The 15,310-nt window shown below is 38.8% G+C and overlaps 1 protein-coding gene across 1 annotated transcript in view; it reads right to left on the bottom strand.

Moving 5' to 3' along the window:
• LOC306876645 (anion exchange protein 3) overlaps window positions 1–15,310 on the bottom strand; it is a gene marked incomplete at both ends in the record, with an annotated part of 65,652 nt that continues 50,342 nt past the window's right edge. Inside the window, 14 exons of the mRNA XM_079427978.1 lie at window positions 1–78; window positions 181–354; window positions 876–1,045; window positions 2,469–2,722; window positions 2,834–3,000; window positions 3,204–3,293; window positions 7,208–7,420; window positions 7,927–8,121; window positions 8,263–8,411; window positions 9,087–9,305; window positions 9,387–9,609; window positions 11,837–12,021; window positions 12,217–12,319; window positions 13,766–13,931. Of these exons, the coding sequence (XP_079284104.1) occupies window positions 1–78; window positions 181–354; window positions 876–1,045; window positions 2,469–2,722; window positions 2,834–3,000; window positions 3,204–3,293; window positions 7,208–7,420; window positions 7,927–8,121; window positions 8,263–8,411; window positions 9,087–9,305; window positions 9,387–9,609; window positions 11,837–12,021; window positions 12,217–12,319; window positions 13,766–13,931 (2,386 nt within the window). The remainder of the gene's footprint in view (window positions 79–180; window positions 355–875; window positions 1,046–2,468; window positions 2,723–2,833; window positions 3,001–3,203; window positions 3,294–7,207; window positions 7,421–7,926; window positions 8,122–8,262; window positions 8,412–9,086; window positions 9,306–9,386; window positions 9,610–11,836; window positions 12,022–12,216; window positions 12,320–13,765; window positions 13,932–15,310) is intronic.

Raw genomic sequence — 15,310 nt, 5'->3', positions numbered from 1 at the left:
CTACACAAGCATATGGATCTCGTTGTACTCATCCCGTCCATCTTCATCAAAATTGGGCGAATCCTCATCAGCATCCAACTTAAAGAACAAAAATGACATTTTAAAATGTAATCAACACCAGGTAGATTTTCTCAGCTGACTGCTTGTGTTCGGACAAGCATGAATACAACATGAACTCACCGCTGCGAGCTCTCTCTCCTCAAAGATCCTGGTCAGGATGAGTCTACGCAGAGGTACGGTCATGATTAGGATGAAGGGAAAGGCCAGAGAGGCTACGGTGGACTTCACCACCCACAGCAGAGCGATACACAGCAACTGAATGATGGTGAACATGTTCATCCGCCATGTCTTTACCTGTATGTGAAACAAATCGTGCCTAGAATTATGACAAGGTCTAGTGAAAAGCTTCTATTTTGCCTTTTTAAAATGTAATATGTATTATTTTGGTATATTATCTGGCACAACTTTGCTTATTTCCTAAGTCTCCTAGAAATGGTGCAAACAGTTCTTATTTGTTTGATTTCTTTGTTTTAAAGGTTTTCAATACTTTGTTGATTTCAAAGTTTAAATTAGATTTTCAAATCTAGATTTCCAATGTAGTCTCAGACTTTTGAACAATACACAGTGTTCAAATTTGTCAAATATGATTTGTAGTTTGAATTTTTAGGGTTGTGTTAAAAAGTGCGAAATGAAATGGTGATTTGTGCGCCACCTTGTGGGTGCTTCGAAAGCTTTCAAACAGAATCCAGATGTCAATTTAGTACAAACTTGTAGCATCTACCGTGTGGAAATCAAACACAAACACATATAATAAGCTGTCAGCACTGCATTTGTAAATAACATCACTACTACCTCAAAGTCAAAAAAGTGCTTACCTTGGTAACATAGATGTGGTCAGGGTGATGTTTAGCAGGTGTGACCATGAGTGTGATTCGCTCATAAAGCTGGATACCAGTAAGAGACGTGATGCCCATGTACAGAAATATCCCAAACAGCACAGCCAGAGGAATATGACGCAGCACATCTGTCATCACTATAGACAATCCTGCACAGAGGTGATGGGATTGACAGAATCAGGAAAGTTTTTCTACCTAATTTAATTAGTATTCTCTGAAAAAAATGTATGTCAACGAGGAAACTTGAGTGGTCTAAAATATATAACAGATGTTGTTAATACAGCAATAAGCCACTTGAAACCATGCATTACAGTAAGTTTACCATGGTTTTACTCTCATGTTCTTATGAGCAACATGAGGCTGAGTATGCAAAACCCTCTATTAAAGGGACAGTTCACCCAAAAATACTAATTCTGTCTTTTACTCACCCTCAAGTTGTTCAAAACCTGTTAAACAGAAGACTTATATTCTACTGACTTCCAAAGTATGAAAATAAAAAATACTATGGAAGTCAATGGGGACCAGAAACTGTTTGGTTATTTTACCACATTGGTAAAATTATCTTATTTTATGTTAAGCAGCAGAAAGAAAGTCAAAGTCTGGAACAACTTGAGGGTGAGTAAATTATGACAGAATATTCATTTTTAGGTGAACTACCCCTTTAATCATAATTAAATAATGGTATGCCAACAGTAATATAATAAAGCACATCAATAATCAATAAATATTTCAATTTAACATACTGATAAACAGATTAAACTGTTCTTCCACCTATGTTAAGTACTTTTTTTTTTATTTAGGAAGTTCATGATTACCAAGCAACAACAAATTTCTGGTGTGTTCATTGGAATTGCAAGTTTTGGTGTAATAAAAACATCTGTCAATTTCATAATTGCAACTGCAAGCTCTGACTTTTCCCTTTTGGCAGTTGTGTCGTCATATAAAAATAAATGAAAAGGCAGCAGCCTTAACAGCTAAAGGTAGTTAATTACTTCTAAACTCATTGCCATTTGATGTCATTTTATTACAGCTGATGCTACACAGTTAATGTGATTGAAATGAATGTGTAAATTAATGCGATTAAATATTATTGTCATCAAACTCTTTCCTGTTACGAACATTGGCATCATAACAATCTTGTGATTATAGTGATACTGACTCAAAGTGAATGCAACACACACTGGTTTGAGGTCAGTAAGATTTTTTAAAATAATTTTTTTTTTTAAGCAGAAATTATGATATTACAAAGATTTTTGAAGGATCATGTGACACTGAATACTGGAGTAATGATGCTGAAAATTCAGCTTTGCATCACTAGAATAAATAACATTTTAAAATATATTAAAATGGTTAACACTTATTTTAAACTATAATAACATTTCACAAGATGATTGTTTTACTGTAGTTCTGCATAAGAGGCTTCTTTCAAAACCATTTTAAAAATCTTACCGACTCCAACCTTTTGAACAAAAGTATATATAGAATGTGCAGTCACAGGTGAATTAACACAGTTCACCCAGTTAGTTTTCTGCCAATATCTGTTTTATACAATTGTGTTTTAGTGTTTCTTACCCACTAGGATAGACACACACATCCCTGTCACCCTCTGCTCTTTAACTTCTTGGATCATGGGTTTCTCTCCAGGGGCAGTGGCTTTGCTCATGACTGTCAGTGCATTCACGTGAGTCACCGAGCGCACAGTGGCGGCAGTCAGCCAGGGCAGACCTAAGAGCGGGCAGATAGCTCCTAAAGTCACTATCAGAAGCAGGTCCAGATGAAAGCCAGAACCCTTGACCAAACGCCGCTCCTTCTTGCTCACTATCAAGCTGCAGATGGGACGAAATTGATGCAATGAGCCACAAAAGCATTTGAATCGTATTGCATTTCCATCGGAGCTTAGACAGAACGTCTCTCGAATGATCTGTCAGCTTACTCACGTGGTGATTTGAGTCTCCATGAATATGAGGATAAAAACCAGCAGGGCCGGGATCACGGAGGCCCCCATCATCCAAACAGGGAAAGGCTGTTTATCTCCAAAGGGGCTGATAAACCAGCTCCGTTTGTCCGGAGATGTGACCGAGAAACCAGAGGGGACGTTTAGCTTCTGCAACCACAAAAAACACAAGCGCTCGTAACACAAGGATTCATTGGTTACAGCCCTCTGCCAAACCAACCACACTGTAATACAGACTCGGAATAAACCTGGCTCCAATTACAGGCCAGTGCTTAATAAGAAGAGTAAGCTGGGAGAGAAGTTTCTTTGTGGTAGTATACATACTGCACATGAGAGTTTACCAGTGCGGTTACCTGTGTGTATGTCTCAGGGATGGTGCAGTCCACCAGCACGGAGATGAGTATAGAGATAGGAATCCCGAAATCACCAATGATTCGTCTGGCCTTTGATGATAACAGATGATACACACACAAACAGAGGATGCCAAACTTTTTAATCAGCTCAAAATGTTTGCTCACAAAGAATCCAAACAACAAAGAAAAATAATGTTTGCAATCAGTAATTTTGTTGATTTCCAGTAAAAACATAATTAAAATGAAATTAATTTATTTGAGAAACAAAACTGATCCTCAAAAAAAAAAAAAACTATAAAAGATAGGTAGAGAACTTTTGATTTAAAAACATTTAATTTAAATTAAATCAATTGATTACAAACTGGGGCTTTTAAGTGTTTATATATATATATATATATATATATATATATATAGTTCTAACATACACCATCTGGTGCTACTTGGACACGTCATCAGTGATGATCCCGAGGTCATCAGGTGTTTCGGGTCTTTAATCAACAGACACCCTCGCCCGGGCGACCCTGCCGGGGGTGATCAGTCCCCGGCCTGAGTCCAAGTGGCATGCTACTCCATGGATCCCCCCTCCGGATCCACAGCCAACGTGAGGCTTTTTAGGCAGCCTCTGAGATGTTCTTTATGGCTCGTCTTCACAGTTGACCTTTAACTCCAAGGAGTTTGAGTGTTTGGAGCAACGACTGTCCAGCAAAGCCCCGGCAACCAACCTTCACTGGCTTTCCAGCCGCCGCTCCTGCACTCCTCCACCAGCTCCGCATACTTGGCTCTCTTACGCTCATTTGCCTCCTCCAATCAGTCTTCCCAGGGGACAGTAAGCTCCACTATGACCACCTGCCTGGTCGACTCCGATGTTATCACCATGTCTGGGCGAAGTGAAGTGGCCGTGATATGACTCAGGAACTTGAGCTGCCTCCCCAGGTCCACTTGAAGGTGCCAGTCTCTTGCATTGGTGAGGAGCCCATCTGTGGAGTGTGGCTGCTGTTGTGCCTTCTCCCCAGCTCTAACAAAGGAGATGGTATGCTTGGAGGGATGTTGACTCTTACTGCTCTGAATCGCTGCGGTGATTGTATCTGCCAAAGCCCTGAGGACCTGATCATGGCGCCAGCGATACCGCCCATCCCCCAAAGCCTTTGGACAACAGCGGAGGATATGCTCCAGTGTGCCACTCCTTTGGCACAGTTGGCATGCTGGTGAGTCTACTAAGCCCCAGCGGTGTAGGTTGGATGGACTGGGTAGAAGGTCGTACACCGAACTGATGAGGAACTTGATGCGCAGTGGTTCAGAGCTCCACAACTCTGCCCAGGTGATCTTGCGCTGCTTGGCATTCTCCCACCTGAGTATAGAGATAGGAATCCCGAAATCACCAATGATTCGTCTGGCCTTTGATGATAACAGATGATACACACACAAACAGAGTGTGCGCCTTACTGTCGCATACCGACCATCTTGGTTCAGGCGATCTTCCTCCACCTCTGCCCGCACCTTGTTCTGCACAAGCTGGCGCTTCTCCCTCCCTCTTGCTTTGTCATAGTGAGGCTTATAAAAACTACCCAGACCTGCATGTCCCACCACCACGTTGCCAACCAAGACACCTTGCCTCAGTCGTGCCTCCGCTCTGTCCACCGCTTTCTGTGCCTGCCACTTCCTTCCCATCTTAACGCAGATTCCAGCTGATGAGACTTTGGAATGAGAGGAATCTCGGTACATCAAGACCTCCCAGGCACATGTAACCTTGAACTCCTCGGAAAAGCCACTTTTGGGAAGCTGCAGCTTGGTGGAATGCCCATAGAGGGCGATGTTACTTAGGGACCGTGGGAGCCCTAACCACCTCCTGAGGAACTGACTGATGGTTCTCTCCAGTGCTTCTACCGTTGTCACGGGTACCTCGTATACGAGAAGGGACCATAGAAGCCTTGGCAGCATTCCGTGCTGATACATCCAGGTTTTACACTTTCCTGGAAGCCCTGACTTGTCGACTGCAGTGAGCCAGTTCGTCACGTCGTTCCTGGTTTGTTGGAGAGCGACTGTGTCCTTCAGGGAGCTATCAAAGATCTTCCCCAAGCTCTTGACTGGTCTTTCTGTTACTGATGGAATTTGTGACCCCTCCAGGGTAAAGCAGAACTGGTCGGCCACTTTGCCTTTCTTTAAGACCAGGGACCTGGATTTGGCTGGCTTAAAACTCATCCTTGCCCATAGGATGAGACGTTGGAGCCCCTGAAGAAGCCATCTGCACCCCGGAACTGAAGCTGCTGTCACGGTTATGTCATCCATAAGGGCTCTTATGGGTGGCTGCCGAGTACCAGATCGAGACGTGGGGCCTCTACATTCCACCTCTGCTGATTTGACAATCATGTTCATGGCTAGAGCAAAGAGTGGTACCGAGATTGTACAGCCGGTAATGATGCCCTTCTCTAGCCGTTGCCAGGCAGATGTTACCGCTCCTGATGAAACTCTCAATCTGAAACTGTTGTAGTAGTCCAGAATGAGGTTGCGGATTGTCTCTGGCACATGATGTCTTGTCAGTGATTCTTTGACCAGCTTGTGGGGAATGGACCCGTAGGTATTGGTAAGATCCAGCCAGAGTACAGCAAGGTCTCCTCTGGTCTCCTTTGCCTCCTGGATCAACTGGCTCACCACTCCTGTGTGTTCTAAGCATCCAGGCACTCCTGGGACTCCCCCCTTCTGCACTGAGGTGTCTTTTCAAGAGGAACTCCATTAGCCGTTGGGACACAATCTTAAAGAAGATTTTCTCTTCGACGCAGAGCTAATCTTGACCTCTCACCAGTTTGGTAGTGATAGTGGTAGTGTTTGCTAGAGTAGTTGTGCCACGTTTTTCTGTGACACCAAACTGCTCTGCGCCTATCCCCATTGTGAGGGTGCACATGGTATGGAGTTTCTGTTCAACATTCCCCTTATCGAGGTCCTCATCGAACTGCCAATCCTTCTTGTTAGAGGCAGGTCACTTCACACGATGCTGTTCTAGCTTCCTGCTTTGAGAAGAGGCTGGTGCTGTTTGAAGTTTCCGGGGCGCTGTGGTGTGGCTCTGGGCCTGGCTCCTCCTCCGTCTTTTCGTTTTTCGGTTCTTTAATCAACAGACACCCTCACCCGGGCGACCCTGCCGGGGGTGATTAGTCCCCGGCCTGTGTCCAAGTGGCAATTATGGCAATCATATTTGTATAGATTTGTACAATCAGTATTGATATGGTCAATATATTAGTATATTAATATATTAGTTAAACAAAAAACTAATTAATTGCACTTTTTTGTTAATTAATCACAATTCATCGCAACTATTATATTAGATCACATTAAATCTCCAAACTGCTGTACGAACAACATGAAGATGGTATATTTTTAAAAAATCTCTATATATTTTTTTATGGTAACTTCTTTAGTACATTAAAAAAGTTAACGTTTAGTATGTTAAGTAAGTATTATTCAGAGCACTATGTACTTAAGCATTACCAATACCAATACTGATACCTCTATTAAATTGATTTTTTAGATTTAAATCAGTTTCTGTGGATAAAATATATAAGTAAATATAGCCATTTAACATTAGTCAAATTTGTGCCATCGTTTTTTAACATTTTAATATGCTTAAACTGTTACAGAGCATTAAAGTACACTTAAATAAAGCCATATACAGTGGTCAACATTTGAAGTGGATCAAAAAAGTTCATCAAAGTTGTCCTAAGACAAGAACATTTTGGTTTTTGGTTTTAGGACAACTTTGATGAAAGATTTTGATCCACTTCAAATGTTGACTAGTGTAATAGTTTTGTGAGAGAAACAGACCGAAATTTAAGATTTAATTCACAGAAAATCTTGATATGGAGTTTGCAAGAAAATAAAGTGATTTGCTTCTCTTGATTATTTTGCTTAAAATACTTTTTTTTTTTTTTATGATTACATTTTATTGGAGAACAAGACAAAAATGCTGATTAAGCAAAGGACTTTTTTTGACAAAATAACACCACACTACAAACCTTTCCACCAAGGAATCTGCTGTTACGAAATTTCCGCAGAAAGAAGGCCACAAAGAAGGTTCCTATCATGAGCACTAAGGACAGCAGGGCTGTGTTGGGCTGGTTGAGGATGGGTTCCCCAATCACACTATGCCCTTGAGGGTCTATGGGTTTGAAGGCAGGCAGTACAGGAGCTGAAGGGTAGCTCTTCATCAGAGGGTGCTCTTGAAACACCTGAGGAAAAAAATACTTTAATAAGCATAAAACTACACAATTACTAGGTAAATTAATTACATCTATTTATTTTTAATTACGTTAAAATGCTAAATAACATTCAATTAGTTATAATAACTGTTAAAATTTAATTACCTTTTTAAATGTTGAGTCAAATAATCCATTTTAATTTTATTCATGTTTTTAAAATAGTCAATTTTAATTAGATTTATGTTTTAAACAGTTAAAATATAGCCTAAAATAGTACCTTGTTTATAATAAACAAATACTGGGTAAAAAGTCGATTTTAATTAGATTGATATATTTAAATCTAATCAAAATTGACCATTTTAATCATATTTGTGTGCTGTGTACTATTTTTAAATTATTATTTCTCAAAATACCTAAATATTTTAATTTGATCCTCCACATCTGAAGCACACCTTTGATACCTTAAAATGCTGTCTAGTTAGGCAGCTCACCAGATTTCAGAGCAGAACTTGTACCTGCTGGTATTGGTGATGTACCTTAATTAGCTTAGAAAAGGTTTCATAGATGAAGATGAGAGAGATGAGAAATGCAAAGATTTCCTGGGTGAATGGAGAGATGTATCGCACGAGGAAGCTTCCCTCAGCTGCCACGATCACTAGGACAATGAAGATGAGCCAGAACCCGATCCACACTCGGCCTGTGAGATATTCAAAGCCCTGCGCCTGGCAGAACTGATAATGAGGAAGAACAAAGAAGGGGCGACAGGGAAGATAGCAGATGGAAAAGAGAGGAACAGGAAGATAGAAAGGCAGACAAATGTTAATGTTACAAAATTACCTCCGTAATGGCTGAAACATAAATACAAAAAGTACCTTATAAAATGCCTCCTCAAAGACCAAAAGTGGTCCAGAGAAGCCAATTATGAGCAAAGGCTGCCCTGCTAGCAGGGAGAACAGCACTCCCACTGTCGCCGTGGAGATGATGAGCTCAGAGACTCCCATCATGCCTTGTGTCTTCTCACCTAAATAAATGGGAATATAAAGTATGAAAATATACTACGGAAACCCATTTCCATCACCTACGAAAAAGAAATCATGCTTTGGTAAATCATAATTATCACACAAATAGTGGAAATAGTCATAATTATAATTTTTATGATTTTAGTTCTTAGAATTATGACTTTTTATGTCATGACAATGAGTGAAATTATTAAAAAACTAAATCATGAAATCAAAATGGTCAATTATAGCAAGTCAAAATTAAAAAAAATATATATTATGAGATTAGTCAATTATAACAAAGTCTGAGTTACAATTTAAAAGGGATAAAATATTATGAGACGTCAAAATTATGAAAATAGTCAAGCTCATCATGACATTTTATCTCATAATTATGACAAATTTTCTAAATTATAACAAAAAATCCTAAGTACGAGATAAAACGTAACAACTGACATCCATGATATAAAAAGTCAAAATTATGACAAACTATGTTATAATTATGAATCTTTATTTCATAATAACTTTATGTAAATTTCGACTTTTTATAAATGTCATAATTTAAACTTTTTATGTAATTCTGACTTTTTATTATTATGATTTACCAAAGCATGATTTTTTTTTCTAATGTGGTGGAAAGGGCTTGTATATTAAACAGACTCCACTATCAAAGATAATGGTCTCATTGTCTCACTTGCCTAATAAACCTCCAAAGGTGATAGTGGGTGAAAGAGCAGCAAAATAAATGAAAATGACAGCAGCAATACATTGTATGTCCATGGCATCCTTCAGGTCACTTATGTAGCGTGGATAACGGCGGCGAATATCATGGATCAGACCTCCAAAGGGAATACCAGAGCGCTTAAGAGGATCAACATCAAACTGATCCTCCTCCTCCTGTTCATCCGTACTTACATCTACAACACAAACAAAACAGGTCAACATTAATCGAACAGACAAACTTGAAAATGTGGTCAAAAATGCAGTAGGTATTCTACCTTTGGTCTCCTGCTCAGCTCCTGTCACAATACTGACGCATTTCTTGAGCTCCCTCTCCTTGCGCTTACGTAGCATCTGTTTCTGGAAGGAGGCCACGGTCTTCAGCAGGTCTTTTCCCTCAACGTCTGATGGTGGAATTACAATACTGCAGTCTAAGAACTCGTTGATGCCATTAAGCAGGTCTTGTCGATCATCAGCAAAGTATGCTACCTCATGGAAGTTCTGTGGAAGGTCAGGAAAAACAGTGAACCTAAGTGGTTTAAGTCACAAGTCAATTTATAATTAACAACTTTTGACCAGTAGGTTGCAGTCCTGAAACTTCTCATCATGTCAATATTCAACAGCTAAGCCAAGACAAAGTCTTACCTCCTGATTTTTTAGCGTGGTTATCAAATGTGTAGAACGGAGTTGAAAATAAAATTTGGTTTAAAGATCACCTGAACTCATTATGTCCAATCTTCTCAAAAATATACAGAAAAAATTAAATTAAATTAAATTAAATATAGCAGATATGTCATAAGTTGAAACTTGAGAACTTAGAATGGAAGAATATAAGCAAATCAGAATCATATATTTGGGACAAGTCATTTTGAATTTATATCATAAAACTGATTAAAAGCACTTTTATGAGATAATGCCACGGATACCCACAAACTTTTGTTTCAGTTTGCCAAAGAATTGGAGAAATATGTACATAAATGTACATTTTACTTTGTGGCTTTGCCATAAAATTCATTCCAGATTTATTGGGGAATGGGAAACAAAATAAAAAAATCCATTCAGTGACCTTTGTGTTGTTTGGTCTGTGGATTATCTGACCCAACTTGGAAGACTGGGCAAAATTTGCAGAGGTAACAATGAAAAAACCTGTTTTCAATCAAATTCAAAATGGTGGACAGGTAATAAGGCAAAACATGACTCAAAGACTGACACAAGGAATCTGAGTAAACCAGAAGTGTAATTTCAGGCCAAGGCATATGGATTTCATTTTTTATGTCATGAAATATGAACTAAACAGTCTTAGCTTATTAAAGCACTGATACCGTAGTCCCCCCCCCCCCCAGTTTTTCTAAGCCCAGGGTGCTCATTTCTGTTCCTGGAGAACTTATTTAACTGCTTTAGGTGTGTTTGATGATCTCTGCAGGAAGGTAGAGCTACAGGAACAGGACTGAGCACCTCTGGCCTAAGCACTGCAGAGATATATCTTCCATGCCTATTGGCCAGTCCCTCCACAATTCATTACAGGCTTATAGAACAACAAGGAAAAAAATCCATTCTGAGATTGTGTGGCTTGGTCTCATGATCATCTGACACTATTCTGGAGAAGACTGCATAAAATTTATAGGTGGTAGTGTAAAAACATATTTGTTAATATCCAAAATGGCAAAAGATCTAGTCTGAACTGAACACCATGACCCAGTGAATCATAAGAAAAAGCAAAAACAAAAATACAATTTTGAGCCATTTTTGGCACTGTAACCAATGAGTCAATATATTTTTCACAGGACAAAGCAACAACTAAAAATCAAGATATTTCTTATTTACATTCACCACCTAAAGAACTTTGGCATTTTAATATATTTTATGAATCTATTTTTTTCTACCTATACCAGGTTATTTTAATATGAAATACTTTTTCAGGTAGAAATTGTGAGTGAAAAATATTTTTTTAAACCCTTTTCAAGTAAATAACTAAAGGTCATTGCACACGGAGTCCGAAAGTTTCGTGTGCGTTTTTCCGGGGGTTTTTTCGTATTCATTTACCGTACATCCTTTCCTATCAAAATTCATGCTTCGGATGCGAAAACGCAGAAAATCGAACCTGATCTGAATTTATTTATGACGGACGAAAGTTTTGGAGGCAGTGTGTAAACGTGATTGACACAATGTGAGGTCGTATTTATATTTTAATGTGCAAAAATTTCGGACTCAGTGTTCAATGACATTAACAGTAGCACTTTAGTATAGGGACCAAATCTCACTATTAGCTAGTTGTTTATTAGCATGCCTATTAATAACATATTGGCTGTTTATTAGTACTTATAAGGCACATATTCTGCATTCCAAATCCTAATCAATACCTACAACTTAACAACCACCTCACTAACTATTAATAAGCAGCAAAGTAGGAGTTTACTGAGGCGAAATTCATAGTTAATGGTTTGGTAATATCGAGAATTGGAAAATAAAGTGTGACCTATAGAACAAATGGAAAATTCATGGGGCCTCGAATATTGTTGTGGACAATGGCCAGCCTTGGACTCAAAAAGGATAAGAACCACTGCGTTATAAGATTTCAGATATACTGACCCCAAAATTTTCAGAAAAAGACTAAACAGCAGAAAACAATCAAATACAATTTGTTTCTTCACATCTTTGGTGCTTGGCCCTAGTAATCTGCAAACCTGCAATCCAAGTAATCGTGATATATATTGCATGTAAGATGAACCTTATCAGACATGAGGGTGGAGAAGGAGCGTCCAATCTCATGATAGTCCATGTTGGTCTGTGTGGGGCCCAGCAGCACAAAGATGAACCGAACGGGGACGGGGACTTCCAGAACGGACTCCAGCAGTACAGCCTCGTTGAGCCGGACAAAGGCCATCGCAGGCTTCTCTAAGAACTCCACACACCCTATAAACACAGTTATTGCGGTTAAAAAATCAAACCACGCAAACAGGGATCCAGTGACAGAAATCAAACACAACCGAAAGTATTAATCTTCGCTTAGCTGACTGAGGCATTATTGGAAAACTCTGGTGCGATGACTCAACATCATCTCTGGACCTGAAAACAACAAACGCTGGAACAAAACGCTGCTTTGCTTACCCACTAAGACCACAGTGGCCTCGGCATCCTTGGGAATCTTTGCCAGGAGTTTCATAGATCTGGCGGCAGCATGTCCCTCAGCTGGGACAGGGTGGAGGTTTTTCTTTTGTTGACAGAAGAACATAGTTAGTGCCATTTGAACGTCACACATCAGCCTCAAGCTGTGACAGAAAAGCTTTGGCAGATAGTGCATGCATAGCTGCCCTCGCTCCGATTGTTTATTGTTCCACACGACTGTTTTGCTCATGTGTTCGGGGTGGGAGTACGTTTCGTGAGTTTTAATGAACCATTGTGCCTGTTTTGTATCACCGAGTGCAAATCTAAACCTACAGATCCAGGTGACAAAGTGGAAAAGCGAATGGTAAATCACTTTAAATCAATTTAACACAATGCGTCTTCACTTTTTATATGGGCTGTTTCGAATGTGCCAACATTTTTAGCCACGGGAACATTCATAGTTTCACAGCTAATGTATCAAAAGTTTAACTGAAAGCATCTGTAAACTCACTATTACTCTTAATCCTGCACATGTGGCAGAGCAGCTTACATGATCCCAGCATTAACGGTGCTGCTAACCAGGCCCAGACCAAATGTGCAGATGCGTTTTCACTGCAAAGAAATTGGTTTCTTGCTTAGTATTTTGTCTTGTTTTCCGGTGCAAATATCTAAATCAGGATACTGTACATCTAAGCAAAAATATTTTTCTTTTTGTTTTATATCTTGACAAGCAGGAAAAAAATATCAACCAATGAGGTAAGAAAACGTAATTAATTGTTTATTTTTCTTACCCAACTGGACGATTTTTTCTTGTTGTAAGCAAAAACTCTAAAGTTAATATCTTATGCCATTTTGCTTCTCAAATAAATGTATTTTAAATATTTGAAGTCAAAAAGACAAAATAAATAAAAAATGAATAAGAAAATCGTATTTTTCAGTGTCGTTGATTTTACCTGAAATGTGGGATTCTATACAATGTATTTAAATAGGGTAAAATTTGTTAAATACAAAGCTACACTCTTATTGGTAGTTAAGAGCATGATCAAATTAGCCAAAATATTTAATTTAAAACAATGCAACAGAATTTTGGGAATGACGATCGTTCCACTTCTTTCGACAGAGTTCTGATTCCGTGTGGGCCTGAAAGTGGGTTCTATCTTAGGTTGGTTAAAACTGGTTAAGCTGAATTTTCCAAGCTGATGTTCAGTTTTGTTGGTCAGCCCAGCTGACAAATATGCAAACCTCGTTCAAATGATCAAAACAAACCAGATTTGTGGTCAACTAAGTCCATCAAACACTGTAGGCTAGTCTAAGCTATTTCTTTCCTCAGTAAGGCTGGTTGTAACCCCCCAAATATTTACATCTCTTGGGTGCTGGCCTCCAGAGCAATGCACCCTGAAGGGACCAAGGGCTACCACAAAAGTCAAAGTTGGTGTCCTCCAGGTGACTACCTCTGGCCCAGTAAGCTTGGCGGCAATTATCTAGAAGCTTGAGTCCTTTCTACAACATGCACACAAGCAAGCAAGCGACTCACAAATAATGTCACAAACACCTCTTTGTCATGTTCTGCCGTTTTGCTGTCGTGCATCTCCTCGTGGTCCTGGGACACCAGGGGCAGGCTGGTGTCGTGAACGTGATTGTGGTTGTGACGGAAGCCGCCCAGACTGGTGACAGAGTGGTTCCGATGGAAAAGGCCTTCTTTCTCATCATTGGGGTGACTGGACAAGAGAAAGTATAGATAAATCTAGTGAGAAATTTTTCATGTAAGAATGTTAAACGCACAAAAAGTCTGCAAATAAGATAAAGGTAAAAGCACAAGCACATATTCTGTTTATATATATATATATATATATATACACTATAATAATACAATAACATAACATAAGAGGTTTTTATATTTATTTACTGTATAAGCAAAACATCCAACAAAAAAATAGAGTGGATTATGCAAGAAATAAGAAAAAACGAATTGCTAATGGGTTAAGAAAATTCAATACAATTATCTGAATTCAATATTCTCTGAAAACAAATCTTATTACCACACATATTTTCTTCTTAAGTAAATTTAGCTTATTTTATGGATGTTAACATCTTTTTGGACGAAAGATGAAAATACTGATTAAGTAAATACTTTTTTTTATTTTTTTGCAACACAACTCTATTCTATAAACAGGAGGCATTAAAGGGATTGTTCAACCTAATTCTAATTTCTCATTATTTATTCATCCTCATACTTTTAAGTTTTTTTGTTTTGTTTTGTTTTTTTGTTACAATGTTGTCATTCACCTTCATTAAACTAAAAGATAGCAGCCAGGACATTCTTTAAAAACATTTACTTTTTGTTTTCAACAGAAGAACGTAAGTTAATATGGGTCGTATGACACGAGGGTGAATAAATGACAGTATTTTCATTTTGTTTTTGGGTGAACTATGCCTTTAATAGTGAAAATGTTATGACTTCTTTAATCTGTCAAGCTATTCGAGTCCATTTGTTCTCCTCTGTGAGACAAATATCCCTGCTCTCGTGTTTATTTAGCTCCACGGGTACAGCAATTTCCTTGCTTATCAATGTCCAAAAAGGCAATTTTCCATCTTCGCTTGCAATATTTGCAAAGCAAACACAAAACCCATCATGTCAGGACATCAGAATCCAAACTACAAAACCAAACCACATTCCCTGTTCGCTTGAAGAAACACGTGCCAAAGCAATCAGTAAAAAAAGCTAAAGACAACAGAAAAGCAACATGTGGCTAGATAACATTAGGGAATATTTAAACAGGATACAACTCTAAAAATCGACCGCAGAGGCAGTCCAATGAATTAATAAATGCCTTTATTGTTTTTCACAAAAGACTAATTTTGGTTTGCTTTGGGTGCTTCTATGCATCCTGAAAAAAGTGAAGAATAAAGAGTGGCTTCCCAGCTTTGTTAGACACGTCACCACAACCGTGTCCAGCGCTTGACATCGGCACACTCATTAAGCCTCATTTGCGATCTAGTTATGCTCCAGCCAAACTAAACACACAAAGAAAACAAAGAGACAAGGTGTGACATTGAATTGTGTTTGAAAACACATTTCCAAACACTTGAGTAACTA

This window comes from Barbus barbus (genome assembly GCF_936440315.1).
Source record: "Barbus barbus genome assembly, chromosome: 11".
NCBI classification, from domain to species: Eukaryota; Metazoa; Chordata; class Actinopteri; order Cypriniformes; family Cyprinidae; genus Barbus; species Barbus barbus.
This window is presented reverse-complemented; position numbering and strand designations above follow the sequence as displayed.